The sequence below is a fragment of the Helianthus annuus genome, chromosome 9 (assembly GCF_002127325.2).
Source record: "Helianthus annuus cultivar XRQ/B chromosome 9, HanXRQr2.0-SUNRISE, whole genome shotgun sequence".
Lineage (NCBI taxonomy): Eukaryota > Viridiplantae > Streptophyta > Magnoliopsida > Asterales > Asteraceae > Helianthus > Helianthus annuus.
Window position 1 is genome coordinate 163,779,915 of NC_035441.2, and position 27,443 is coordinate 163,807,357.

The window sequence follows — 27,443 nt, forward strand, 5'->3', positions numbered from 1 at the left end:
GCCTTCATAAGCAACACTGTCAGTTCAAGTGGAACAACCAATTCAAATCAAGGGATGTACTCTTCTAGTGGCGCTCAGAAATCTCAAGGAACAAGTGTGAACATTCCTAAGATAGATGCAAGCGGTTTGAAGTTGATTGAAGAAAATATGGGTCTGTTGGCGTCCTTCATGACTGCCTACGAGAACTTCTGTCTTGGGAAACTCGTTGAACCGTCAAGTCTCGATGAAGACTTCGATCAGATAGATCAAGACGAGATGGAAGAACTTGATCTACAACTCAATATGGCATTGTTAGTCCGTAGAGCGAAGAAGTTTCTGCTGAAGACGGGTAGGAAGTTCATAGGAGGTCAGACAAAGACTCGAATGGGGGTCGACATGTCAAAGGTAAAGTGTTACAATTGTGGTATCTACGGGCATTTCGCACGTGATTGTCGAAAGCCGAAGATGGAAAGATCTGACAGAGACAACAACTCCCGAGGAAACAACTCAAGACCTCAAAACAATGCATCAAATGCTGCCTCCAACTCAAGTGCTCGTTCAAGTGGGTCTGAAAATCTTACACCTTCGACAAACAATGCTATGGTGGCTCAACCTCTACAAAATGTGACTGAGCCTTATGACTGGGTTGTGCTTTGGAAGACATCTCAGGAGCTATTGTGTCACAAGCTTTTATAGCTGAAATTGTGAACGAAGAAGTGTATGAAGAGGTTGTTGAAGAGACAAGCATTGAGGAGCTTGAAGTTGTGGCTGAAGTTCTTGGGGAAGAGTTGGATTCGGGGAATGTTACTGAAAATGAAAGTCCTTCGATCGAAGAGACTGTTGAGAAGCCTTGCAAGACAGAAGATGGAGAAAAAGGAGAACGCTTTGAATTCAACATCTCCACAGCTGAAATGCAGCAATTTGCGGATGCAGAAGCTAAAAGGTTGGAAGAAAATTCCGTGGAAAATGAGACTTGTGCATTCATGGCTGGCATTGAGGTAAAATCATCTTCTGTAGATAAGAGATGTGCTAGATGTGTTGAGTTTGTGACTAAGATAGATAGATATGCACTTCATAACACAAACTTAATTGCAGATTTAGAAAAATCCAGAGAACTCATTGCTGTTTTGTCTAATTCGGATAAAGAACACCGAATTAAGATAAAAGCACTGAAAAATGATATCTCTGAATTTGAGAGACTAGTGGCTGTGGGTAATCTTAGAAATCAGGAATTAAAATCTGAACTTGAAATGAATCAAAATTGTGTTTTGGAAAAGAACAAAATCATTTTGGAAAAAGATAATCTGATTTTAGATTTGCAACGAAAGATCGAAAAGTTCAGGGATTCATCCGAAGTGATGAACTTCTGTATTAACAGCCAACGTCTCAAAGAATTTGAGGAAGGAATGTTTGGCATTGGTTATAACAAGGTGCCTCCTCCGGTAAACCATAATTATACATCGATGCCAAGCATTGACCCTGAATTGGCAAATTTTGTGCCAAAGACTCCTCTGACAGTTGAACCACAAAGTGAGTCAGAATCTGAACCAGATGAAGTCACTGACTCAGATCAGTCGAAGAAGAGTGGAATTTCAAAGAAAAATGAGGTGAACCTTGAAAACATTGAAAATTTGATAAGCAACAAGATTTTAGAAATTTTCAATCAAGTTCAAAATGAGAAGTCAAAACCTAAGTCACGTGGGAAAACTAAAAAGACCGCATTTCCAAATCAAAGACCGCATGCACAGAACAACTATGCTAGACCTCATGCACAGAACAGATTCGTGAATGATCGAAATGCTTCACCCCCCCCCCCCCCGATTTCCAAATCAAAGACCGCATTCGGATAATCATCCACGATCATTCTCAAGACACGAAGATGCTCCTAGATTTGGTAGGAATTTTGAGCCTCCCAGGAATCAAAATTACAATTACCAAAACTATGGAAGCCGAGGGTATGGAAACTCTGGTTATACCAACAGATCGTCAACTCCGTACAATCCACGATTTGCGGGGACTCATTCCAACAATTTCCGAAATGGAAATGGTGGACACAGAGGCGATGATGGTTATTTCAAAGAGTTTTCTTATGTTGACGAATCAGGACGACCCAAGACCATCATGGCTTGGGTCCCACACTCTAACTAAATCTTTGTTGGGGAGTGTAGGAGCAGCTGAAGAGGGCTATCTATATTTGGTATATCGATAGTGGCTGTTCCAGACACATGACAGGAAATAAAGAATTATTGAACAATTTTAAACAATTTCGTGGTGGTTATGTGAATTTTGCCGGTGAAAAGGGTGGTTATATCACCGGTGAAGGCTCCGTGTCGAATGGAAAAATCACGCTGCATAAAGTGAACAACGTTGAAGAACTGAAGCATAACTTGATGTCGGTTTCTCAAATCTGTGATAACAAGTACACGATGCTGTTCACTGATAAAGCTTGCTTCGTATTGCGTCCGGGATTTGTTGTTCCTGAAGATTGGATCGTTATGAGGGCTCCAAGGGTGAATAACACATATGTCATGGACATGCGCCCGTTGGTTAACTCATCTGCTCCAGTGACTTGTCTACTTTCAAAGGCGACTGAAGATCAATCGTATCTCTGGCATAGAAGAATGGGCCACGTGCATCTGCGAAAAATGAACCACTTAGTGAAAAACAACTTGGTGTTGGGGGTTCCTTTACGTAGTTTTAATATGCACAACAAATGTGAATCATGTGAAAAAGGAAAAATCAAACGAAAGCCTCATAAACCGAAAACAGTTAACTCTATCCAAAAACCACTTGAGTTGCTTCACATGGATCTTTTCGGCCCGATCCATGTTGCTAGCATTGGTGGGATGTCTTATTGCTTAGTTGTCACTGACGATTTCTCACGTTATTCATGGGTATTTTTCTTAAAAACTAAGGATCAAACTGCTAGTATTTTAAGAGATTTATTCAAACAACTTGAGAAAAATTATTCACTTCCTATTAAGAAAATCCGAAGTGACAACGGCACTGAGTTTAAGAATCAGTATATGGATGAGTTATGTCGGGAAATGGGAATAATTCATCAGTTCAGCGCTCCATATGTTCCTCAACAGAATGGAGTTGCAGAACGGAAGAATCGTACCCTAATTGAGGCGGCCCGCACTATGCTTTCTGAATCGAAATTACCAATTTTCTTCTGGGCCGAGGCGGTGAACACTGCATGTTATGTGTTAAATCATGTGCTTACTGTCAAAAGAGAAGATAAAACTTGTTATGAATTGCTTGAAAACAGGAAACCGAACTTATCCGGTTTTCAACCTTTTGGGATTAAGTGTGTTATCAAACGCACCAAAGATACTCCGAAAATGGGGGAAGTTGGTGAAATTGGGTTCTTTTTGGGTTATGCCAATGGAACTCCAAACAAACGCGTTTATAACATCAAGAAGCGAATAGTGGAGATCGTGTTTGACATAACTCCTTTGAGTTTTGATCCTCCACCGTCCGAATTCGGTCCCAAAAGCGGATATGATTATGATAAATTATTTGATTCGTTTGATCTTCCTGATCTTTCAGAAGAAGATTCGGAGGTTGTATACACACATCTTGTGAACAAAGATGAAGTAGATGCGAGCTGGAGAGCAAGTATTCCTACTAATGTGTCTTCGAATGTTCCAGTCGCTGATTCTTCGACCGTAAATGATGTTGTTGCTGAGAAGATCCCCAATGCAGCTGCTCAAACTACAAGTGGAGATCTATACGTTGACTTTTCAGCATATCCAAATGTTGATGCGTCTTCTGGTAATGGTGGAGCTTCTAGTAGTAATGCACATGCTGAGGGGGAGATTCAATCGAATTTGGGAAACAATCTTCAAGCTCCGGCAATCCCAGTTCCAAGAACAAATATTCATCATCCTGTTGATAATATTATTGGGAATCCAAATGCGGGAGTGCAAACGCGAAGGAGTATTTCAGAGATGCAATGTCTGTTCTCTGCTATCAAGAAAGAAGAAATCTACAATCTTAGCCTCCACGAATGTTTTATCTCTCAGATAGAGCCGAAGAACTATCAAATGGCTCTGAAGGATAATTCTTGGTGTGAGGCAATGCAAGAAGAGTTAGCTCAGTTCGACAAGTTAAAGGTGTGGAATTTGGTCGATCTTCCAAAGGGCCAACATGCAATCAACACGAAATGGGTTTTCAAGTGCAAGAAAGACGATAAGGGTGTCGTGGTCAGAAACAAAGCACGGTTGGTTGTTCAAGGCTTCAATCAGGAAGAAGGAATTGATTATACAGAAGTTTATGCACCGGTGGCAAGACTGGAAGCTATTCGTTTGTTTCTAGCCTTTGCTGCACACATGCGTATCAAAGTCTATCAGTTGGATGTGAAAAGCGCCTTCCTTTATGGAAAATTGCATGAAACTGTGTATGTGTCCCAACCGCCGGGTTTCGAAGCTCCAGGGTTAGACAACAAGGTCTATTTGTTGGACAAGGCTCTTTATGGTCTCCATCAGGCTCCTCGAGCATGGTACGAGACGTTGTCAAAGCATCTTTTGGAGCATGGGTTCTCGCGTGGTGCAATCGACTCCACACTGTTCATTTTGAAGAAAGGGGGAGATTTTCTGATCGTGCAAATTTACGTTGATGACATAATCTTTGGTTCTTCAAATGAAGAGTTGTGTCGTGAGTTTGAGAAGGTGATGAAGTCAAAGTTTGAAATGAGTGCGATGGGCGAGTTATCATTCTTTTTAGGTCTTCAAGTGAGTCAAGAAAAAACCGGGACGTACGTGCATCAGACAAAGTATGTCCACGAGATTCTCAAAAGATTTGGATTGGAAGATAGCTTACCCTATGACACGCCTCTGCTGACAAATCTCAAGCTTTCACCCGATGATGAGAAAGATCCTGAAGTGGATCCGACTCTATATCGAGCAATGATAGGTTCATTGATGTATCTTACTGCTTCACGACCAGATATTATGTTCTCTGTTTGTTTGTGTGCTAGGTACCAATCAACTCCGAAGGAGTCGCACTTGAAAGCTGTCAAGCGTATTTTCAGATATCTGAAAGGAAGGCCTAAGCTTGGATTGTGGTATCCAGCTGAAGGTGGTCTGGATTTGATGGCGTATGCTGACGCAGATTTCGGAGGGTGCTGGATGAACAGAAAGTCAACCTCTGGTGGCGCACAACTTCTTGGAAACCGTCTTGTCTCTTGGCAATGCAAAAAGCAAGTTGCCGTTTCTCTATCCACGTGCAAGGCCGAGTACATTGCTGCTTCAAGCTGTTGTGCTCAGGTTTTGTGGATTCAGCAGCAAATGAGGGACTACGGTTTGAATTTTACTCGAACTCCTATCCTTGTTGATAATAACTCTGCCATTTCCATAACAAACAATCCGGTAAATCACTCATGCACTAAGCACATAGATGTTAGGCATCACTTTATTCGCGACTGTGCTGAGAAGGGGTTGATAGAAGTGGTTAGGGTAGACACCTTGGATAATCTTGCCGACCTGTTTACGAAAACATTCGATCGAGCTAGATTTGAAAATCTGGTCCGAATGATTGGCATGATCAACCCAGAGTAAAATGCTTTCAAAACTCGCATAGAAACTTTATTTTATCTTTTCTGTACAGTTCTTACCGCTTTCGAAAAATTGAAAAACTCCAAAAATATTTTACTTAGTTGTAGGATAAATTTCAAAAAAAAAAATACAAAAACATTTGAAAAATCTAAAATGAAGTCGTGTTGAGATATAAGGGAAATGATAGTACATCGGTTAGTCGTATCTGGTGCAGGACTATGGCTATATATATATGAGATTAACTATTAAATGTGACAGCTTCATTATACGTTGCATCGGTAGGTTTTACGCGTAAATAAGAACCTGTTTTTGGTATATAAACATAATGAACTGCGTAACTCGTGTGGCGCATCTCTCGGATATATGGTCTTGGTACCGTAATTTCGTTTGATAGATTGCCGAGGTTCTGAGATACGTGGTCTTTATGCTGTTTATCATCTGGGTATCATGGTTGCTTCTTTTACCGGAAAATAACGGGGACGCAAGTCTAGATCTTCCATGATACCATACATACATGTAAATATCTTCAAAACATGATGCATCCGACCCGAATAAGTGATAAACAATCACATGTCCCTCAAAATCTTGCGGGAGTCAAGTCTATCCTCAGTAAGTGATTCTATCACAAATGACTTGCTCTTGTGCCCTTTGCATCTGAAAACCAAATAAGTGAGTATCTCACATAAGCTTATACGTCAAAACAGATGATAAATGGTATACTCACCAGTAAGATGATCTCTCGCGCATACCTTGATACGGGAGTATATTCTGAGGTGGGTAAACACAGTTAATGTCAGCTTAATACACTTAATTCCATATCTCGAAAACAGTGTTCGAAAGCGTGCTAAAACTTAAGTGGACCACAATACCGTTGAACGTCTTGAACTGTCAACATTAGTCTAAAACATTAAAGCTAAATGCTATGGTTTCTGTGTTGGATACCGACAGAAAAACCGATATGATTCCTTTGCTCCGACTTCACAAAAAGATAATTAGTGTAAATACGTTCTAGGTTTTATTTCCTTTTCAGTCAAAATTTGAAAAACCTCAAAAAGATTTTGCTTTCTTGTTTCTATGTGCGAGTTATCATTCTGAAAAATACTCTAGGGTTGTGAAAGTTTATTTAAATAAGTTATTAAATTATTTAATATTTCAATTGTTTATTCTGGGGTATTGGAATTTATTTTTGGGATCCAGGTTTGGGCCGATATCTTCGGGGTCAAGTTTCTTAATCCTGGGTTAAGTGTTTCAGGTCTGGATCATTCATCTCAAGATGGAAGATTGGAGAAGCTGTGTGCATCTGGACCGTTCATCTCAAGATGGAATATTTGGAGAAGCTGTGTGCATCTGGATCGTGCATCTCAAGACTGGGGAAGCAGTGATTTCTAAAACGAAAGTGACGGAGGAGATTGCTAAGGTGCTGGATCTGATTTGGCTTGCAAACTTAAGGGGAGCACATCTGAAGAAGCTTCGGCGCCTGCCTCTAAAATACAATGCAGAGGATCGTGTTCTTGGGGACCAGTTCATCAAGGTGGTCCAGTTCTGTGTGAAGAACAAGGTCTGGGCAGGTAGCGACTTTTCAAAGAGGAATTGAAGATCTCAAGTTCGATGAAGACCATGCACTGATCAAGGGGGAGTTTGTTAATGCACTTTTGGGTGATAAGTGCAAGGCTTCCATCATTTAGGGTCTTTATTGAACAATGTCCAAACTTTGTCCCTAAGAAGTTCCTAGGGAGAGCTTTGTCCAAGGTTTGGAAAGAGTTTATGTTTGGAAAGAGTTTATGTTTGGAAAGAGTTTATGTTTAGAAAGAGTTTATGTTTAGAAAGAGTTTTTGTTTAGACAGAGTTTGTATAGACTAGATTTGTCTGAGTTTTGTAGCAAAAACTCTGTGTGTTTGCTTTGTGCTCTATGTTTTGTCCGGGCTTTCTATTTAGTGTTGAAAGTCCGGGTTTCACCTTGTATATATACTTTAATATGGAATAGACAAGGTAACGATTCTGTGTGAATTTCTGTGCCCTAATCATTCTCTTTTGTCTGGCGGCGCTTTGTGTGAGTGACGTCATTCATCTTCATCAAGAATACTCTGTGTATTCTTGATTTCTCTCTCAAATCCTTGCATTCTTGTGTTCATCTACAGTGGTTGATCATCAGGTGGATTCCGCACACCTGTTGGTTGCTTTAGCTGAGTGAGATCTTGGATTAGGAGGCCTTACAGTACAGTGTACCATGGAGTCCGGTTCGGTATACACAAATTAAAACAGAAATTTCAAATTACCAAATTCCAAAATTCAGATTACCAAACATAATGTAAACTAGTAAAGATAGAGGGGGTTAAATGTTTAAATACACAAACTACTTTTATACTTTTTATGTAAAAAACTACAAATTTTAGGGTTTAAATGTAAACTAGTAAAAATAGAGGGGTTAAATGTTGAAATAACTAAACTTCTTTAAACCCTAAAAAGCCCTGAAACACCTACGCACGCAGCCGCTATCTTTTTCTTCTTCATGTTTCTGTCTTCTTCTTCTTCCCTTTCTTTCTTCCTGGTTTCCGGCTGAAAACAACACCAGCCGTCGGAATTCGACATATGGAACGTCGAACCTTATCATTCTGGAACACCGAACCTTATCATTCTGGAACGCCGTACCTGAGCAACTCGGATCGCCGGGCCTAATCAATTTGGATCGCCGTACCAGGACGTTCTGGATCGGTAGCGAATTGCGATTGGGTACACCATGATCCAATACGTGGATTGTGGGTACCCTAGCGATTTAGGTAACTATGGTTAGAACATTTCTTAACTATCATCAGGTTTTTTTAACCATTACGATTCGGTATCGGAATTGAAAACTCATGGGACGTGCCATCATATTGCTAAGAAATCTTAATACCGGATAAATGGCTGAAGATGTACTATTAACTATAGTGAGTTTTAACGGGTAAAGTTATTCTACAAAGCCTCCTAAAAATAAGAAGTGTACAAAGGCACATTTGATCGCAAAATATAACACAATGCCGAAAAATATATCACAAATGTCGAAGAAAAAAGATACAATGACGTAAATATAGAAAAGACACAATGATGTAAACACAAGTCTAAAATCTATAAGCTAAGGGTATAAGGGGTTGTTAGACACTTGAGAGTGGCAAACTAAAATATCAATCAATGAGAGTGTGTCATGTCAAAGTGGTAAATTATGCTCAAAAGTGTTGGCAATGGTTACACACTTGGTAAAGTGGTAAACTATTTTTTTTTAAAGAAAAAGGTGTGATTGGTTGAGATTGGAATGAACTCCACCCCACACTACCCTCTCTCTTTCATACCCTCCCTTCACCACTTCGGCAAACCTACACCGATTTGGCAAACTTTTGAGTGGCAAACTATGTTGGCGGTGGTGTTACCAATTGGCAAACTAAGTTTGCCACACCTTGCCGCACCCCACTCCGTATACCCTAACATCTAAAAACAAAAACCTAAAATCTCACATCGTAGAGTTTGATGAGACGGTTTCAATGCCTTTGAATGTGGTCAATCAGAGTCCGTTACCCTTCTTATGACTTCTTATTTTTAGGAGACTTTGTACTTGATCGTAACCCTTAAATTAAACTATTAAATTCGTTTCATAGGTTGAATATATCCTTAAATATTTAACTATAAATTCGTTTCTTAGGTTGAATATAACTTTAAATATTTAATTATATCTTCAGTATACCGACGCATAACTTCAGTTATAACAAGCTGTATTGTCTACCTATATATATATATATATATATATATAATAACTAGTAATATGTGAAAAAAAACTAATTTATCATCAAGTTCTTACTTAAATAAGAAATTATGCATTTATTTAATGTGTTTCAACCAATAGGAATATCCAGTCTATTAAAAAACTAAAATAAAATCTTAATAAGACATAATGGACTAAAATATTATCTTTGTGCAATGATTGAAATATAACTAATTTCAACATTGGCGATATCGTAATTAGTAATGTACTTTTTATGCCAATAATCTCTAGATTAAGTGGTGGAAGTCTTGCATTTCTTTTGAGAGATGTAAGTTCTACTCCCACTTGGTGGAGAGTGAGATACTAGTAGGTAGTGATAGAAGACCCAGGGAAACCTGGGTTGGATCCTTGAGCCAAACAGGTTTTACCGGTAATTTCACTGTCGTGCCTACGGGCGGGGGTGTGTTACCGGGTTTTCCCCGGAATTGGTGGTGGGCTCGGGTTACTTTCGGAGTATTCCGTTTGTCCAATGGGTGCCCCGAGAGTGATCGGGATTGAGTTTGTTGGTCGTTCAAAAAAAAGTATTGTACTTTTTATATATTAAGGGGGAGAACATGGGGATTGTTTTCTCAACAAATTCTTTTTACAATAACATAAATTATTTATTTGGGTAGTCAAACTTATATTTTAAAAAAACACTACCTTATAATTTTATGTATTACACGAGTTAAATTATGGAAACTATTTATCTACATAGCATGGGGAAATAAGCAAATGCATCTTGTAACTATCTCACAAGCATACAATCTCTTGTTTATTAATTAATACTTAAAACCGCTTCTAAGACCACCCGTAGTGGACAAAAATTTGGGCGTTTTTCTTCAAAATAACGCCCCCAAACGTCCTTATGACCCCCCTGAGCGTTGTTGAGGCAAAATTGGTAGGCAACGTTCTTTAATCCATGCCATTTGAAGAGTTGAATTGGCCAATGGACCGTTGGCAACGGTCATGAAACGACTACTTCCTTTTTTTAATTTAACTTTTATATAAATACAAAACAATCTTTACCCATTTTATACAAATCACATCTAAAAACACTCACCTACAACATCAAACATCAAGTTTTTTATACACCCTTTTTTATAAAAAAAATGGATTCCCCACCTCCTCCTCGTCCATTGCAAATTATTACTACAAAATTTTTTTAGCGGATGAGGGTGACTCGACCGATGAAGAGGTCGAGCAAGAGGCGGTTACGAGTGCGTGCGAACTAGCGGCTCGGTATATGAAACATTGTAGCCAGCCTCAACGTGAGATTCTACCAAGTGAATATATTCAACGAGACCGACAAGCGGCAAACGACCAGTTGATGAAAGATTACTTGATGAAGCGCCTTCTTATCCAAACCCCGAAGTTTTTAGGCGTCATTTTCAGATGAGTAAACGTTTATTTTTACGCATCGCTGAAGACTTGGAAAACACGTATGATTATTTTAAACAAAAAGCGGATGCGAGAGGGATACTAGTATTCACCAGTATTCAAAACTGTACTTCAGCTCTACGAGTCCTTACGTACGGAAACATGACAGACATCGACGACGAATATTTAAAAATGGCCGAGAAAACAACGCGAGATACCTTGGAGCATTTTTGTCAAGGTACATTACTATACTATAAATATTACATGCATTCATATTTTTTTTTACTTAGATTAAAGTTATTATTTTTTTTGTTAGGTTAAAGTTATCTTTTAAAGGTATTATAGAGTTGTACGGTCCCCGTTATCTGAGAAAGCCCACATAGAACGACCTTCAACAAATTTACGAGGTCCATTCTAATCTCCACGGTTTACCGGGCATGATCGGGAACTTGGATTGTCGTCATTGGCAGTGGTATAACTGTCCGACCGCATGGCAAGGTCAACACACACGAGGTGACCAAGACCGATCAACTGTTATTCTTCAAGCGGTTGCCTCACAGGACCTTTGGATATGGTCGGCTTACTTTGGTGTCGCAGGGTCATGCAATGATATAAACGTTTTCGAGCTGTCTCCATTGGTAGAGAACTATATTTATGGTAGAGCTGCGAGAGCATCTTTTTATGCAAACGGAAACTACTACCCGCATGGATACTATTTGTACGATGGAATTTATCATAGGTATTCGATTGTCGTGAAGACATTCAGGGACCCGTATGATGAAAAAAGAGCTTACTTTAAAAAGGTTCAAGAGTCTTCGCGGAAGGATATTGAGAGATACTTTGGGGTTCTTCAATAACGGTGGCATTATTTGGGAAATCCTTATCGTGCATGGAGCAAAGAAAAAATGAGAGATGATATGTACGCTTGTATAATCATGCATAATATGATTTTGGAAGACGAAGGAAGAGCAATATGCCAGAACTATGTACCAGAAGATGTACAGGAGTATCCCCAAGCAACAATGGAAGAAAGAGTGAAGAATGCACATGAAATGCGGTCCGACCCCACACATAATGCGTTAACGACTGATTTGATTGAACACACGTGGTCGGCTCGGCATATTCCAAACGAGGGAGAGCAAGAATCGGATGACGAGGAAGACGAAAGCGAAGACGAAAATTAATAAAATATTATTAGTTTTAAAAATATTATGTTTATGTGTTTTATTATTTATATAATTTTTCTTTAATTAATAAAATATTATTAGCTTTAAAAAAAATTGGGTAATTACTGGACTGGCACGTGTCGCATAATGCCCAAGGGTGGGGGCATTATCCCACTACATCCATTTCTTCAAAACACCCAACAATGCCCCTTGGATGACTGGACTACCACGTGTCACACAATGCCCATGGGTGGGGGTATTATTCAAGCTTTCCTCTACACCATAAAGCCCGTGTTATGCGACAAGTGGCAAAACGCGTAAGAGAGGGGCTTTATGGGGCTTTATATCACAAGAGGGTGTAGTGAGGTTATATATGTATGGGGCTTTATATATATATATATGTGTGTGTGTGTGTGTGTGTGTGTGAGTGGGGGAGGATGGGCCACGGCGTGATGCTCTTAGCGGGGACCGGGATTCAACCACCCATAGTGTCCGCCGTATCGATGTTTGACGACGCTATGGTGTGCTATGCTCCATCCTCCCGTGATATCAATCTCCACTACGGATGGCCTAAAGCGTTTAACTGTTTTCGTCGTAATTATTAGTTCTTTAGAAATCTTCTTAATGATTATTAAATCATTAGACAAAGAAGTGATGAAAAAACATTTCACTAAATACATAAGAGAATTTGTTGTAGATTTAAAGTAAGGTTTATTTTTCTATAATCTATTTTAAAATGTCACTATTATTTAAATTAAGGTTCATTTTTCTATAATCTATTTTAAAAATATCACTATTATTGTATAGGGCGGGAGTTGGCTATAAAGTCCATTTTTCCTACAAAGTGTACAAAGTCATAAAACATTATAATGTCAACCGTAAAACACACTCAAAACCCACAAATAACATAGTGAAGGTTACTAAAACACCATATTTGTGGGTTTTGTGTTTTGTTTTGAATGATAAGGCTTTGATTATCGAATGACTAACATTAGTGTGTTTTATGTTGATTATCATATTGGGTTTTATATTCATAGTTGTACGATGGTGTGTTTGAAGTTTTTAAAGAATGTTAGGGTTTGGATATTGTGTTTTAATGGGCTTCACTATGTTATTTGTGGGTTTTGAGCGTGTTTTATGGCTGAAATTGTGGTGTTTTAAGACTTTGTACACTTTGTAGGAAAATGGACTTTGTAGCGAAACCCCACCCTATTGTATATCTATTATGTATATTAAAACAATACATTTTGGTGCTACTTGGCATTTGCTTAAACCATTACTTGCCACATGTCACTCTAGAACCATCTCCTAATTCCTTTTGAGCGGCAAAGTCTTCTAATTTCTATTATCTTTCTTACATTCACACGCGAGCATGCTCTCTCTCTCCAATTAAACTCCTCTCTCTCTCTCTCCAATTAAACTCCTTTCAGTTTCTTCGTAACCTATCAAAACCCTAATTGACAGTCATATTCAATCAAAATTGGAGTTTCTCATACCTATCAAAACCGGTCACATATTCATGTCCTTTATGCTACTGGATGCGATTCTCTCATAAGTAAGATTTCGAACTCTATTACTGTTTCTTTTGTAATAATTCGGCATCTATTTTGAATTCCGAATGTGATTGAAATATCATGCTTTCTTTGTTTATGTTAAACAACCATTTGTGAATAAAGCACTTGTCTTTTTGAAAGATTTTCTAGGATTTTTCAGTGTTGTGATATTATTCACAATTGGGGCCAGAAACGCCTCTCATTACTTGAAACTGTATAATAGACCTGAAACAACCATTGCTTGTGTATAAGTGTATTGGTTATTGAATGAACATGATTACTGGTTTTAGATTTACATGAATTTTATAGTTAACTATAGCATGCCTCTACAGGACCCTCCAAAGAGGATCTGCTTTAGCTGGTGCTGCAGAAGATAATGGTTCAAATCTTGTGTTCAGACTAAAAATAAGGTTGAAGAAAAAGTTTAAACATCTTTGGGCGACTAGGGTAATGAACATTCAGATCAACAAGTGAAAAATTTAACTCTTCTATTTTTTTCTTTTACATGGTTCTCTGTAAATTGCTGAACTATATTTTTTTGAACTACAGGTCATTCCATTAACTCGATATACAACTTAATGAGGCTATGAAACCTTTAAGCTTCAATACGACACATATACGATCCATTGGCGAGCATACCACGTTGGTCAATGAGCCCATTTTTCCATCTTCATGAATCTTGACAAAAGGAAAGTTAGTTACATCTTCTTCAAGCCCAGTTAATTCTCTGCTTGCAAAAAAATTACTTCAACAATATAGGATGAAATTGCGTCTTCTGTTGATAGACACTAGTTTTCAAAGTCACCAGTGGTGATAATTACCATCACATCTTTGACGGTTGCATAATATCATGTTAAAATAATGTCACTAATGCCGATACTAAATTTAGATTTAAATTTTACGACTGGGTCATTATGGCTGGGATCTACAACCACCGTAACTATTACCATTAATCCAGCCATAAAAGCGCTCAGTAGTATTGCCCACATGTAAAAACCATGAACTCTTAATGCCCATTTTTTGTCAACAATAATAGTTAATGGTCTTTATGTTTATTTCCCACTTAATCAAGTTTAAATAAATAAGAACTGCATTTTGGGAACTGGTTAGAAACAGGTTGAACGGAGATGAAGATGAAGGCAATGGTTTGGGCGGGGAGATCTGGTAGCGGATGGGTTGTAGGTGGTGGTGTGGTTGGGGATGGTTTTTGATGGCTGGTGAAGACGATAGTGAGCGATGGTGTTGTTGGAAACCCTCTCTGACGGAGGTTGGTGTCTCAACATAAAGAGGCATCAACTGTAAATATGATGGAATGCAAAGGTGATTTTGTAAGATTATTGTTTTTATTTACATGTAGAGGAGGTAAGAATTGAAGGAAGGAGAAGAAACAGCAACATAGGTAATGCCTAGAGAAACCAAATAAAAGTTTGATTAAATATCTTTGCTTTAATACTATTTTAATTTGTAACCATATCTTCAAAATTTCGACTTGAATATTCAATGGGTTGACAAAAGAACTCATGTTGCAACCTTATTTTGGCTTATTTTTTAATCAAACTGAATATGTAGCTTTTCAATGTAAATGTTATGGTCTGATATTTTGAGGTCAAATTAACAGTCACATAATAATATACAATGGAAACAAATTTATTCATACTTTTGATTAAAAAAAAAACCTGGAAGATCAATATTAGACTATAAAAAATCACCACACATTAGTAGGTATGTCAGATCATATTTATACATATTTGAAACTTGAATATTCATAGGTTTGACCTCAAAAGTCAAATGCTACCTTTATTTTGGTTTATGTAACCAAGAATTTGGCATTTGTTTTACCTTGACATTTTTTTTTATTTTATAGTTCAATAACATAGTCAACGTTCCGTTGTAGCCGAGATCATCATGTACTTATTACGCTTCTCCATAAAGACGGCTCAGTTAGGAAAGACGAAGTCAAACATTGGTCCTCTTTATTATTGTAAGTTGTCATTTTGTTATTTTCAACTTTTGCAACAAAAATGTTGTATACAATTGTTATTTACTTTATTGTGGACTGGTTATCGAAAATATGGCGGGTCGAACGATTGTATAAGGACCCAAAATAGGCAACTTTTTAAGGGGTTAGTAGATCAAAGACGAGCAAACGACCACGATTTTGGTGGAAAAGTTGAGATCTAATAATAGCCAAGTAAATAGTATTTAACAAAAGCTAGATAATTATGGTTCTTAATAATACCGGAGACTACCATCAAATATGTGAACATTGTTCGACTTAGTTATTGAATATATACTTAATTAAGAAGTGCATGTTGTATCTTTTTATGATGTTAATCATTCCTTTTACCTTCTAGGTCCCGCATTTTAGTCAAATTTGTGACGTTGAAGCTATTATATAGGTTTCACATTTTTTTTTGTTAACTAAGGTTGGGTCATTTGAAGAATGCTTTGTGTGCAGGTTATAATGATGTGAAAGAGTTCATCTTCAAGTAATTATTTGGCTTTTTTAAGTCGTCTGTGATTAGCTTGGTTGAGTTTATACATTCGTTTCTAAATAATGTAAACTACAGAATTAGTTTGATGTGTATGAATTTATATCGTATTTTTATTATGTGATTAACTTTATTCGACCCAAATTGTTAATCTGGCCCGATTTTGACCCTTAAAATAAAAAAAAAACTTTGAATTTAGAAGATCGGAACACACATCCGGTCTTATCAACTGTATTTTTTTAATGATTCAGCTTGCGACTTATATAATTTAAATTGATATAGAAACAATCGGTATGGATTCTTTATACGTATAACTTTTGAAAACATGTCTTTATTTTATTTAACAATTCCATTAATGTATATTAGTTTATATGTATCTGTGTTACATTTCTCTAATATATATATAGATTTTCTTGCAAGTTTACAGTCTGCACATAACAGTTTCGGTTTCAATTTTTTGTTTCCATTTGGTCGGCTTAGTCGGTTTTGCTTCGGTTGAGTTTTGATTTTTAGTTTCGATTTAATCGTTTTTTTTGTTTCTGTTTCATTTCGGTTTTTTTTAGTTTCGTTTCGGTATTTGACGTATTTTTCATAGAGAAAGCAAGTTGCAGTGATGAATTAATGGATTATAGGTCAACTCTTCTGTTATTGGCTTTATTCAAGAAAGGTTCTCGTGATGCTAACCGTATACATATAGACTTTCATGTATATGTTCACACCCACCAACTGTTTGATATAATTCCTCAATGAGTTGTTTTCACAGTCTCAGTAATATGAGTTGTTTTCATAGTCTCATTACTGATTCACACAGAAGTACAACATATATATTCTCTCATTCTCTTTCCTTTATACAACCTGTAATTTGAATCACGGGTAAAAAGATTCAAATGGGTTCTGGTACCACTGTTTACAAGTTTCGTCTCAAGCGTATGGAAGGGCAGCCTTCACTGGTGACTGAACAGGTTATAATTCTTTCTCATACGAATTTGTGGAACCATGTGCTATAAGGGTATATATTGATTGTTATCAATTATCATTTCTCTATTTTGAACTTTTTTTATACGGAATTTTCAGGTTTACTTTGCTTGACGGCGTATCCCAGACAAAGTTTCTGAATTACGCGGGTATAAAGAAACATAAATTTACTCTTGACTACATGTGTTTTAAAGTCGCTGATTTGTTTTTTTTTTTTTTTTTTTTGAATGCAAGGTTGGTATGTGAGGACATCATTGGAGGCCTTGATAATATTCTCATCCAGCAACCAATTTGGTCGATGATCCACCCGCTCCACCTACTGGCAAGTTATCCTGCACTTAATTTGGTTTTTTTTTTTTAATTTTTGTTTTAACTATGTTTCTTTACTGACTTCCTATTTAGCAAGTGCGATGGTTTTAGGCGTACCTTATATTTTATACATACATAATATATTCCTATGTGCTCCAAATTGATTACTAAAAAAGTCCAACAAACCCCTAACCTTTTTAAACTTATTTCTCCATATATGTAGATGCTCCCCTTGTATGAAAACGGGTCAAGAATATCAATGATTATTTTTAGTGGCTACTGTTACCAAGTAAAATAAATAGTTCAATTTGGCAAAACAACATTCTCATTTCATCTCATATGATTTATTAAAGTTATGTGTTTTACAACAGCTTTAGATGAGTATGGCTCTTTGTTACTGTTATGGTTCTAATTCTTAGTTACACAAATGAATCATATAGTTTTTAAGTTGGTTTTTAATTATATTATAACTTTTTTTTTTGTAATTATTATCTTTAAGCATTTCAATAACTTTCAGTTCTCTTATCATTGTTGTTCTAAACTTTCATTTTTTAGCAGGTGATCATTATTTTCATTTTGTTAGGCATAGTAAAATATGTATATTAAGAACATGCAATAGTAGCTTAAGAGTGTGTTAAGGGTTCTTATTTATTAGGACCATATGCATAAACACTGCAATCCCATACCCGTGATTTTTTTTCAATCCTATACCCAACCTCTTACCCGTCGGGTATCGAGTATACCTATCCCAAATGATTCAGGTATACCCATCGGGCTTGGGTTACAAAATTAGGGATCTCTACTGATGTGGTGCCTTAAGTCAATATTTTTGTTTTAACTTTGAGCCTTTTTTGTAAAAAATTTTGAAAGTTTTAAGCTACTTGTGAGCAAAGAAAGAAATGAATTCCCATAGGTATAAAACTATGATTATAGTTCAACAAGACTTTAGAAGTTACAATATGGATGGTGATCGGTTTAGGTTGTTTTTTAAACTTAAAAACTGACATGATGGCCACTTTTTGTAGTTTATTTGGGTTTAGGTTGTTTTTTAAACTTAGAAATTGACATGATGGCCATTTTTTGTAATGTTTATGTGGGTTTAACATATATTATTGATAGCGATTAAAACACATATAGTAAATTCATTTTACGTACATCTTTTGTAACTTTTCATTTTATTTTATATGGCCTGCATTATGTCTTGGCTTGGGCTGTGCTCTTATTCTGGAATGGCCATCAGTCTGGGCTCAATTACTTCGGTTCCGGTGTGACGGGTTCTATGATGACTAGAGCCCACATAATCAGCTGGGGGTACGGTTTCTTGCGTTTACGGAAGGCCCAAACCTAGCCTGATTGTCCTACAAAAAGAACCCGGGTTTGGGATTTCCGAAAGTGGTTTAATTTTCAAGCGAAGGCCCAATACAGGGTTCTTATTGTGAAGACCAGGGCCCACCTTCGTCGTTTGGGCCTGGTGATGTTGGGCTTGGTTTACGAGTGGTTTAATCAGCAGTGTGTGCCCGCTTATATAACTACTTATTGGCTTTGTAGTGGGTGGGAAAGGATAAAATGTCTAAAAGCTTCGGTCAGGCTCTGTTTAATGGAGAAGGCTCAAGCAAGGGTTGGGCCACTGATGGAAATCAAGCACATATCGGCCCAACTTAAAAACGTCTTGTTGGGCATCTTTTTTGTGGTTTGTGCAAACGCGCTAACGATGAAGATAAAGAGGACAAATGTAGTTTACAAAGAAGTTTTTCCTGATCTGTGATGTTTATGTACCGTAATATTTTAAATTTTTTAGTTCAGTATAAGTATAATGTTTATACGTTTATATTAAAAAGTTTTTTCATTACAAAGTTCATCTAAATGTCACTAGATATTATATATTTGTCTTAAGCCACCCGCGAAACTCGCGGGATCTTAGGCTAGTTGTATTGTATTACATTACATTACATTTAATAACAAAATCAATCGTGAATAGTTCTTATTCACTATTGGTTTATTTTCATTTTTTTTGTTAATTTTAATTAACTTATAGGATTACATCATTATTATATTTTTTAGTTACTTTATGTTTCTAACCCTTAACTTTAATATAGTTATCACACGATCCCTAAACACTTTTTTTTTTTGAACGGCCAATGAATCCTCCGAATGGGTTACTGGCGAAATTCACCACATCGGGATACACTCGCTTTCCAAACTGGGGAAAACCCTCACCTAGGGCCGAAGCCCGTGAACACTCGCCCGAAGGCACGATAGTGCGGTGAGGTAAAACCCGCTCAGTTCAAGGATCCCTAAACACTAATAGTTCTTTTTTTTATAAACAATTTATGTTTATACATATGAACTTTAATATATTTGTATATGGAAGTTTAATAATAAATCTCTTTCTAATAAGTGATTTACGTTTCGACTCCATACTTTAATTTAGAGTTAACCCTTTAAGTTTAATAAAGTTATTTTTTCTTTTTTTTTTTTTTACAAATATTTGTTCTTTTATCTTTTTTATAAGTTTAATTCTTTTTATATTAATTATTATTTATTTAACTTATTATAATTAAAGTTAACATTTAACTCTAGACATGTTTACTTAATTGTGTTGCTTAATTATTTTTACCGTCTTTTATATTACAGCCTACATGGTGTATACTAACCTTTCAATATATCAGGTAACAATTTTAATTATTTTTTATTTACCTTATTATAGTTTAAGCTATCTTTTAATTCTATACATGTTTACTTAATTGTGTTGTTTGGTTAGTTTTATCGTCGTGTAGATTAAAGTTTGCATGGTCTATAATATATTATCGATATATCATGTAACAAATTCATCCTCGTCAATACCCTCCTATGATCCCGCCACGAAGCGCGTGCTCCAATCCTAGTTATAAATATAACATGAAAGTTTTTAATTAAAATATGCTATTGGTAAGGTTTAATTCAAAATTATCATTATTATTATAAACTAAAGATGTATTTGAAGTAATGAAGGATTTTGTGGGAAGGTGATTAAGATAAGAATTTTAAAATAAGCAATGTTGTTTTTATATGATATTAACCTAATTTACAAAATAATAAAAAAATCAGCTTTGATTAAAAAAAACAGTTTTTCTGAGGGATAATATGATGTTAACACGTGACATTCTTTGAAATCGTTTATTAGACTATTCGTAAGACCATTTGTAATGGTTGATGCCTTCTAAGGGGCATTTTCCGCCACATTAACATTATAATGCCACACTTTCAATTCTTTTTCAGTCATTACTTTCCAGTTTTTTTCTTCTTATCTGACATTATATTAGAAACGTCTCTCCCTTTTCATATCCCTATAACACCCAGTGGAGTGGACGGTGTTGGTGGCATTTTCAAGCCACTTCAAGCCCCTATTTGGTGTTACTAAAAAAGTCTCTCCTTCTTCATACCCCTATAAAGCCTATAGAGACGGTGTTAGAGGCGTAATTATTAAGGCTTTTCACACCCCTATAATGCCCATTACGAATGGCTTAAAAATACGATTACCATAAATGATCATTCATAGTTGTGAACTAACTTTCTATTTTTGCTATAAGAAATTACTTTCTTAAGAAAAATGATTGACATAAGCGAATAAACACTGCTCTATAAGTGTTTTGAGTTTGATTATTACATATCGAAAAAGTAAGAAGCTAGCTAAATATATGTCAAAACAAACTAACATAAACACCTCGAAATTTTTTTTAATGAAAAGCGAAAGTTTTTATTCAACTGACACAGCCAACCCCATGACAAAAAGCTAAGTTGTAACTGGCGAACCCTTAGCAGTAGATCACTCTTAAGTCAGTAAGTTGTAACTGACAGTCAAACAATTACGAACCGAAATTAATAAAGAGCATCGAAGACATTAAATACAATTTATTTTCGCCTTTAATTCCGTCGAATTGTTTCAACTCAAAGTTCACTATATTTTCGCCTTTAATTCGGTCGAATTGTTTCAACTCAAAGTTCACTATAAAACCAGGGAGAGGCCTTGGTTTGAGACACACTGCAATACACCAGTTTAAATAGTATCTCTCCAACTTTCTCAATTTTTGATTCTTTTCTTATCTTCATCCTCAAGGTACGCCTTTGGGTTTTCTGTCTTATCATGCAATGCAACTGTTTGGGTTGTTATATGCTGGAAAAAAAGACAAGTTCTGCTTAGTGACTCGAAATTTGTTTTAAAAGATATAATATTTTGGACTACAAAATACTTTGGACACAATAATTTGTTTTAAATGTATTGTGTCCAAAGTATTTATATCAATTTTCTCATATTTCATACCCTGTTAATTTTTTCCTTCCAAGCTTTTACTAAATTTTGGGAGTTATTGTTTTAATTTAAGAATTTGGGGTTCTGGTTTGTATGTTTAATATGTGTCTGTTTTTTTACTAAGTATTTTAGTTTTTAATTTATTAAAATAACCTGAGATGACCATATGCAAAGCATCATGTTCTTAATTTATGTCCCTGCTAGTGAAAAATAATAAATTTCAGTTTCATGGGTCTTAAAATACCAATTTTGCATTGTCTACGTATTCTTGATTCTTATTTTAGTAAAATGTGACTTGATTACATGCAAAAGAATATGGTTTTATAGGTTACAACTGGATATTGAGCTTTCTATATTTCATGAAAAAAGTGAACACGTCAGCTTTTCTTTGTTAACACTGTCACTAAAGTTCACTCACATTACAACTGGATATCAAGTGTTGATTTTGAGATATATTATTGATAAGGGTGTGCATATATATATACTGGATACAACTGGATACTAACTTATCAATTTAAGAATTCGGTATCAACCGGTATCATACCGAAAAACCGGTACCGATACCGATACAATACTGGTATTTTTGGTACGGTATTCGGTATCAACTTTTCATGAAACTGTTCGTACTAAAATTTTTTCTTGAACAATCTGTAATATGCATAACTGTTTTTGAAAAATCTGTAAATGCAGTTTATAGGTGATGGAGAAAAACAGACAATCAATTAAACTTGAGACAAATATAAAAAAAATAGCGGACTTAAAATTAGACAATGCAAAGGTCGATCTTATGAAAGACTCTACTTTTGGAAGTCTTTCATCAGTGGTGAACAAACGGGAGTCCTCTGCAACTCGCGTTGAAGTATTGTCCACATATTACAATACTTCAACGAAGTTTTTTGAGCTGCCAAATGAGATCCCTTTTCATTTTGTGCAAAAGAGGTTGCCGACGTTATCGGCATGGAGGACCATGGGGTTGATGTCAAAGAATATGAAAATAAATGCTCACGAGCTACATTTCCTCCAACGGCCTTGAGCAAAGCCAATGCTGCTGTGTTGAAGGCAACTTTGCCTCGTATGCCTATAGATAATGAAGAGGGGCAAAAGTGATTCAAGGAGTTAATGTGCTACTTCCTAGTATAACAAGTGCTCCTATGTGCTAGGGATGGAAAGAAGCTTCGGAGCAAATATTGGTCTTTGGTTGCAGATGCTGAGTTGAGGGAAAAATGCAATTGGGCTCAAGCAACATTGGACCACTTGCACACCTCGCTTGATTCTCTGAAAACATGGCGTGCGAATAAAGCAAATGAGCAGCAACATTCTTTCACTGGTGCAGCTCCTGTCTTGGAGGTATGTTTATGCAATATATAAAACTTATTGCATATTTACCCGGCCTAGAAAAACAATTGCATATCTACCAACTTAATAAATAAAAAAATTGCAGATATACCCATTTCACTAATGATGATTTTGGAATTGACAACTTTACCCTTTTGTTATTAGATTAAACTATCGATTCTACCCCTACGGGTTTTAAATTTATAGAACTAGCCACTAGAATTTAAAAAAATTATTAGGGGGATATTTGCAAAAAATCTCATAAACATACCTCCAAGACAGGAGCTGCACCAGTGAAAGAATGTTGCTGCTCACTTGCTTTATTCGCACGCCATGTTTTCAGAGAATCAAGCGAGGTGTGCAAGAGGTCCAATGTTGCTTGAGCCCAATTGCATTTTTCCCTCAACTCAGCATCTGCAACCAAAGATCAATATTTGCTCCGAAGCTTCTTTCCATCCCTAGCACATAAGAGCACTTGTTCTACCAGGAAGTAGCACATTAACTCCTTGAAGCACTTTTGCCCCCTCTTCATTATCTATAGGCATATGAGGCAAAGTTGCCTTCAACACAACAGCATTGGCTTTGCTCAAAGCCGTTGGAGGAAATGTAGCCCGTGAGCATTTATTTTCATATTCTTTGACATCAATCCCATGGTCCTCCATGCCGATAACGTCGCCAACCTCTTTTGCACAAAATGAGAAAGGGATCTCATTTGGCAGCTCAAAAAACTTCGTTGAAGTATTGTAATATGTGGACAATACTTCAACGAGAGTTCAGAGGACTCCCGTTTGTTCACCACTGATGAAAGACTTCCAAAAATAGAGCCTTTCATAAGATTGACCTTTGCATCGTCTAATTTTAAGTCCGCTATTTTTTTTATATTGGACTCAAGTTTAATTGGTTGTCTGTTTTTCTCGATCGCCTATAAACTGCATTTACAGATTGTTCAAAAACAGTTATGCACATTACAGATTGTTCAAAAAAAATTTTTAGTACAAACAGTTTCATGAAAAGTTGATACTGAATACCGTACCAAAAATACCGGCATGGTATCGGTACCTGTTTTTCGGTATGATACCGGTTGATACCGAATTCTTAAATTGATAAGTTAGTATCCATTTGTATCCAGTATATATATGCACACCCTTATCAATATATGCACACCCTTAGGCCTTATCAATAATATATCTCCAAATCAACACTTGGTATCCAGTTGTAATGTGAGTGAACTTTAGTGACAATGTTAACAAAGCAAATGTAACACCTCGAAATTTTGTGTCCAATGATGTGTTGACACGTGTCATTTGTTTACACGTGGCATCTATAATAAATAAAGGACTAATTTTGACAAACCTTGAAAGTATATAAATTCGAGGGTTATAAATGTCAACAAGGGTAAATATACTGTATAGTATCCCTAAATAATGCTTAAACCTTCAAACGAATAAATTATAGATCGTACGAAAACAAAACGCGGAAGAAAGTGAGAGATTACAAACTACAGGGGTTAACTGTGTCAACATGTTTAATAATACCTCTGAGTGACCCTTTAACGTCCCAAAGACTTTGTAACGGTATTATACCCTCACTAAAATAATATATAAGAATTTCGCGAAGTTTCGATATGAAACGAGAAAGTTACGATCGAATTCGTAGAAGAAGGGTTAAAAGCGTCAACAGTGGAAGTTAAGGCTTTCCAATATAATTAATAAATAAACCGGGGACTTAATAATGCGGGTAATTAACACGAGGCCCCTATCGGTAAATAACCGAGGGCCAAACCGCAAAGTTACCCCTTCAAAACCGAAAGGTCAGGCAAATCATTACGAAAGATTTCGTTATTAATGGCCAGATTCTGTAATCATTACAAAAAGATTTAAAAATCCTGAAATCTTAACCTTAGGCGACCCGCGTAAGGTTTAAACATAAGTTGAGGCGGGCCGCGAGCCTCCTCTATTTCGCGTCTGATATTTGATCTTTAGGCGACCCGCATTAAAACACGGGGGAACTCCCATGCGGGCCGCGTAAAGTGCCCAGATGCAGAATGGTTGTAACTACTTGGCTTTTGGAGCTTTTGAATGATCAAACACCAATGTATGAGGCATGGGCACCCTACACTTGACCCATAACTTCAGGGGACACCTACCCATCACCCTTGACCTGTTGTAGTGCTTGTAATGATCATGCTTGCTTGACATTGGCTATAAATAGCCAAGTTTGGCACATAACATTCACACAACTCAAACAACATCTCTCTGATCATTCTAAGTGCTCCCAAGCATTCTCTTCTGCCCTATAATCAAGAAGCAACTTCTGTAAGTCGTTCATAACCATTTTGGTTTCACATTTCCATAGTTATAGCTCATGAACGCAACCGTCGTAACTAACGGTTGTCATTACAATAACCCGCAAATGATTCAGTCCTATGACGAATCAGAAATGGTTATGAGTTGGTATTTATGTGGGTATTAAACCTCTAAAATGGTTCCCCCTGATCACCACTCTAACTATGTCAATTATCGAGTCAAACGTGCGGTTAAAAAGTCAACAGAAAGCTATTTTAGCGATTTAAGCATAATCTGTAATGTATATGTTATGGAACCTGTTTTGACAATCATAAAACATGATAATAAGTATATAAACCTGTTTGCGCTCGTTTGAATCGATCATTTACTATATAGAACCGGTTCGGAGCCGAATGTCGCAAAAGTTTGACTTTTGCTTTGACTTCAGTTCTGACCCGTTTTAGTAAGGTATAAATATACCTTAGGACTCTCTTAGGACCAGGTCACATGTTGGTATACGCCTCTGTGGTCGGTTCATGAGTTATCCGAGTCTTTAGCGCATTTCCGTCATTCGCCTGAAAGTTGACCGTAACGGCCTTTTAAAATTATAACGAGTATTTCGGACACGTGAACGGACCAAAACCTTGCTTATTAAATTATAAGCATGTCCTTAAAGTTTCACGTCAATCCGAGGTCTAGAATGAGAGTTATGCTAAAAGGCGCACTTTTAAGAAAGTTTTGTAATTAACGGCGCAATTAGCATAACGCCCATCTAACCCAAGTTTTCGTCACCAAAACTGTTACCCACTGTGGTAAAATAATATTTTGGGAATTATAAAGATTTTTAATAATTTTTACCTTGCTCATAACCTGCGGTTATGGCTACGGTTCGGTAAATACCGAATATGCCCTTTTTGGCCAAATCGGGAGTTCTACAAGGTCTTTTGACCCGATTCCAATTGTCACTGGTTTTAAATAATAAATAAAGTATTTTAAGCTTTATAAGCTGTTCGGGAAACTCAGATTTCCTGTAGAACTCGAAAAATCCCTTTTAAAGTCTTTAAAATGACCGAAAAGCCCCTACGGGGCATAATATAAACTTAAACTCGTTACGGGCATTACGGAAGGTATCCTACTGATACCAAAATACTTTTAAGGCATATTGACTTAGGAAATAAGCGTACGACTCTTATGGTTAACCGTTTCGCCTATTTGCGCACACGGTACGGCTCATGGAACTAGTTTTCGTGCAATAGCCGATATGGGTCAAATTATATTATTTGAACCCCAAAATCCAGAGTATGAACTATAAACCCATATAAAACAAGTCACTGAACTTGTTGGGTCCAAATCATACTCCATTCTCGGTTTCCGCCTTTTCGTGCGAATTAACCATATCCATATATCGGAATCAACCGGTTTAAGCTACGGCTAATATAAGGACCGTTAGGATTCTAAGAGGTTAATTAAAACCTTCGTTCCAGATTAGGAGCCCCAGTAAAAGCTATCGGTGACTTGATCTAAATTAAGGATTAATACTTGCAAAGGTAAATACTTTTAACTTATTTCCCCTATATGGGCTTGGGTTACGGTATATTAATACCGCTTGATTGAGCATTATATAATTCCATCGCTTAGGTGGTTAATTGATTAAATATGATCGGCTCATTTAAACAGTTTTGTTGCTTATAAGCCTTTGGGGGGTTTAAAGACCGTTGTCCCGGATATCCTTGGCATCATTTTACGAAATGGCCACGACCATCGACATCCCGGTGTAGGCGTACACCCGGTATAAAGTGTCGACATTAAAACTAAAAGACGTAGCCGTTGGTTTCTGTACTACGGTTTTACGCAAACGTGGTGTGTCTATAAATCTTTAACCCGGCACGACCCGGGCTACTGAACGCATAAAAGAACATGTATAACGTTCACAAGATTTTATTATAATTTTCCCAAGTTATAAAAGAGTTTGTGCCTTGTGCATTCAAATCAAATTTTAATAAACATTTTCAAATGTGTCAGTTGAATGTATTTACCAGTGTAAACTGACGTATTTTCCCCAAAAAGATTAAGTGCAGGTACCTAAACGTAAATTGGCTGGTATTAGCTCCCTAGCGTCGTGATAAGTCTCGCAAGCTTGATTGCAGTATCTGATGGAACAATACTTTATGTTTATTTACGATCCACTGTGGATATATTCAACTTCTGTAATACATTTGATATTACAACCAGAGGTTGAGTTTATATATTTATCTTTAAGCTTCCGCTGTGCATTATATAATTGTGTGGTTTGACTATATTGTTGCCAACATCGTCACGGTAATCCCCCACCGGGCCCACCGGTGAGACAC

At 36.7% G+C, this 27,443-nt stretch overlaps 1 protein-coding gene and 1 long non-coding RNA gene across 7 annotated transcripts; both read left to right on the forward strand.

Moving 5' to 3' along the window:
• The first annotated feature begins 11,126 nt into the window (after positions 1-11,126).
• On the forward strand, positions 11,127-11,546 carry LOC110876659. Its single transcript, XM_022124824.1, has one exon. The coding sequence runs from the start codon at positions 11,127-11,129 to the stop codon at positions 11,544-11,546; it is 420 nt and encodes a 139-aa protein (XP_021980516.1).
• Positions 11,547-13,226: 1,680 nt separating this feature from the next.
• LOC110879344 lies at positions 13,227-19,012 on the forward strand. 6 transcript variants are annotated; one of them, XR_004867729.1, is made up of 6 exons: positions 13,227-13,410; positions 13,741-13,855; positions 13,958-15,389; positions 15,867-16,862; positions 16,975-17,024; positions 17,110-19,012. It is a non-coding gene; the product is annotated as an uncharacterized LOC110879344 (long non-coding RNA). The 6 variants fall into 6 exon arrangements; XR_002558617.2 differs by having other exon boundaries at positions 13,958-14,807; positions 15,273-16,862; XR_002558619.2 differs by having other exon boundaries at positions 13,958-14,807; positions 15,303-16,862.
• Positions 19,013-27,443: the final 8,431 nt, after the last annotated feature.

Coding starts and splice junctions, on each gene's coding strand:
- LOC110876659 (XM_022124824.1), top strand. CDS start 11,127: ATGATCGGGAACTTGGATTGTCGTCATTGGCAGTGGTATAACTGTCCG.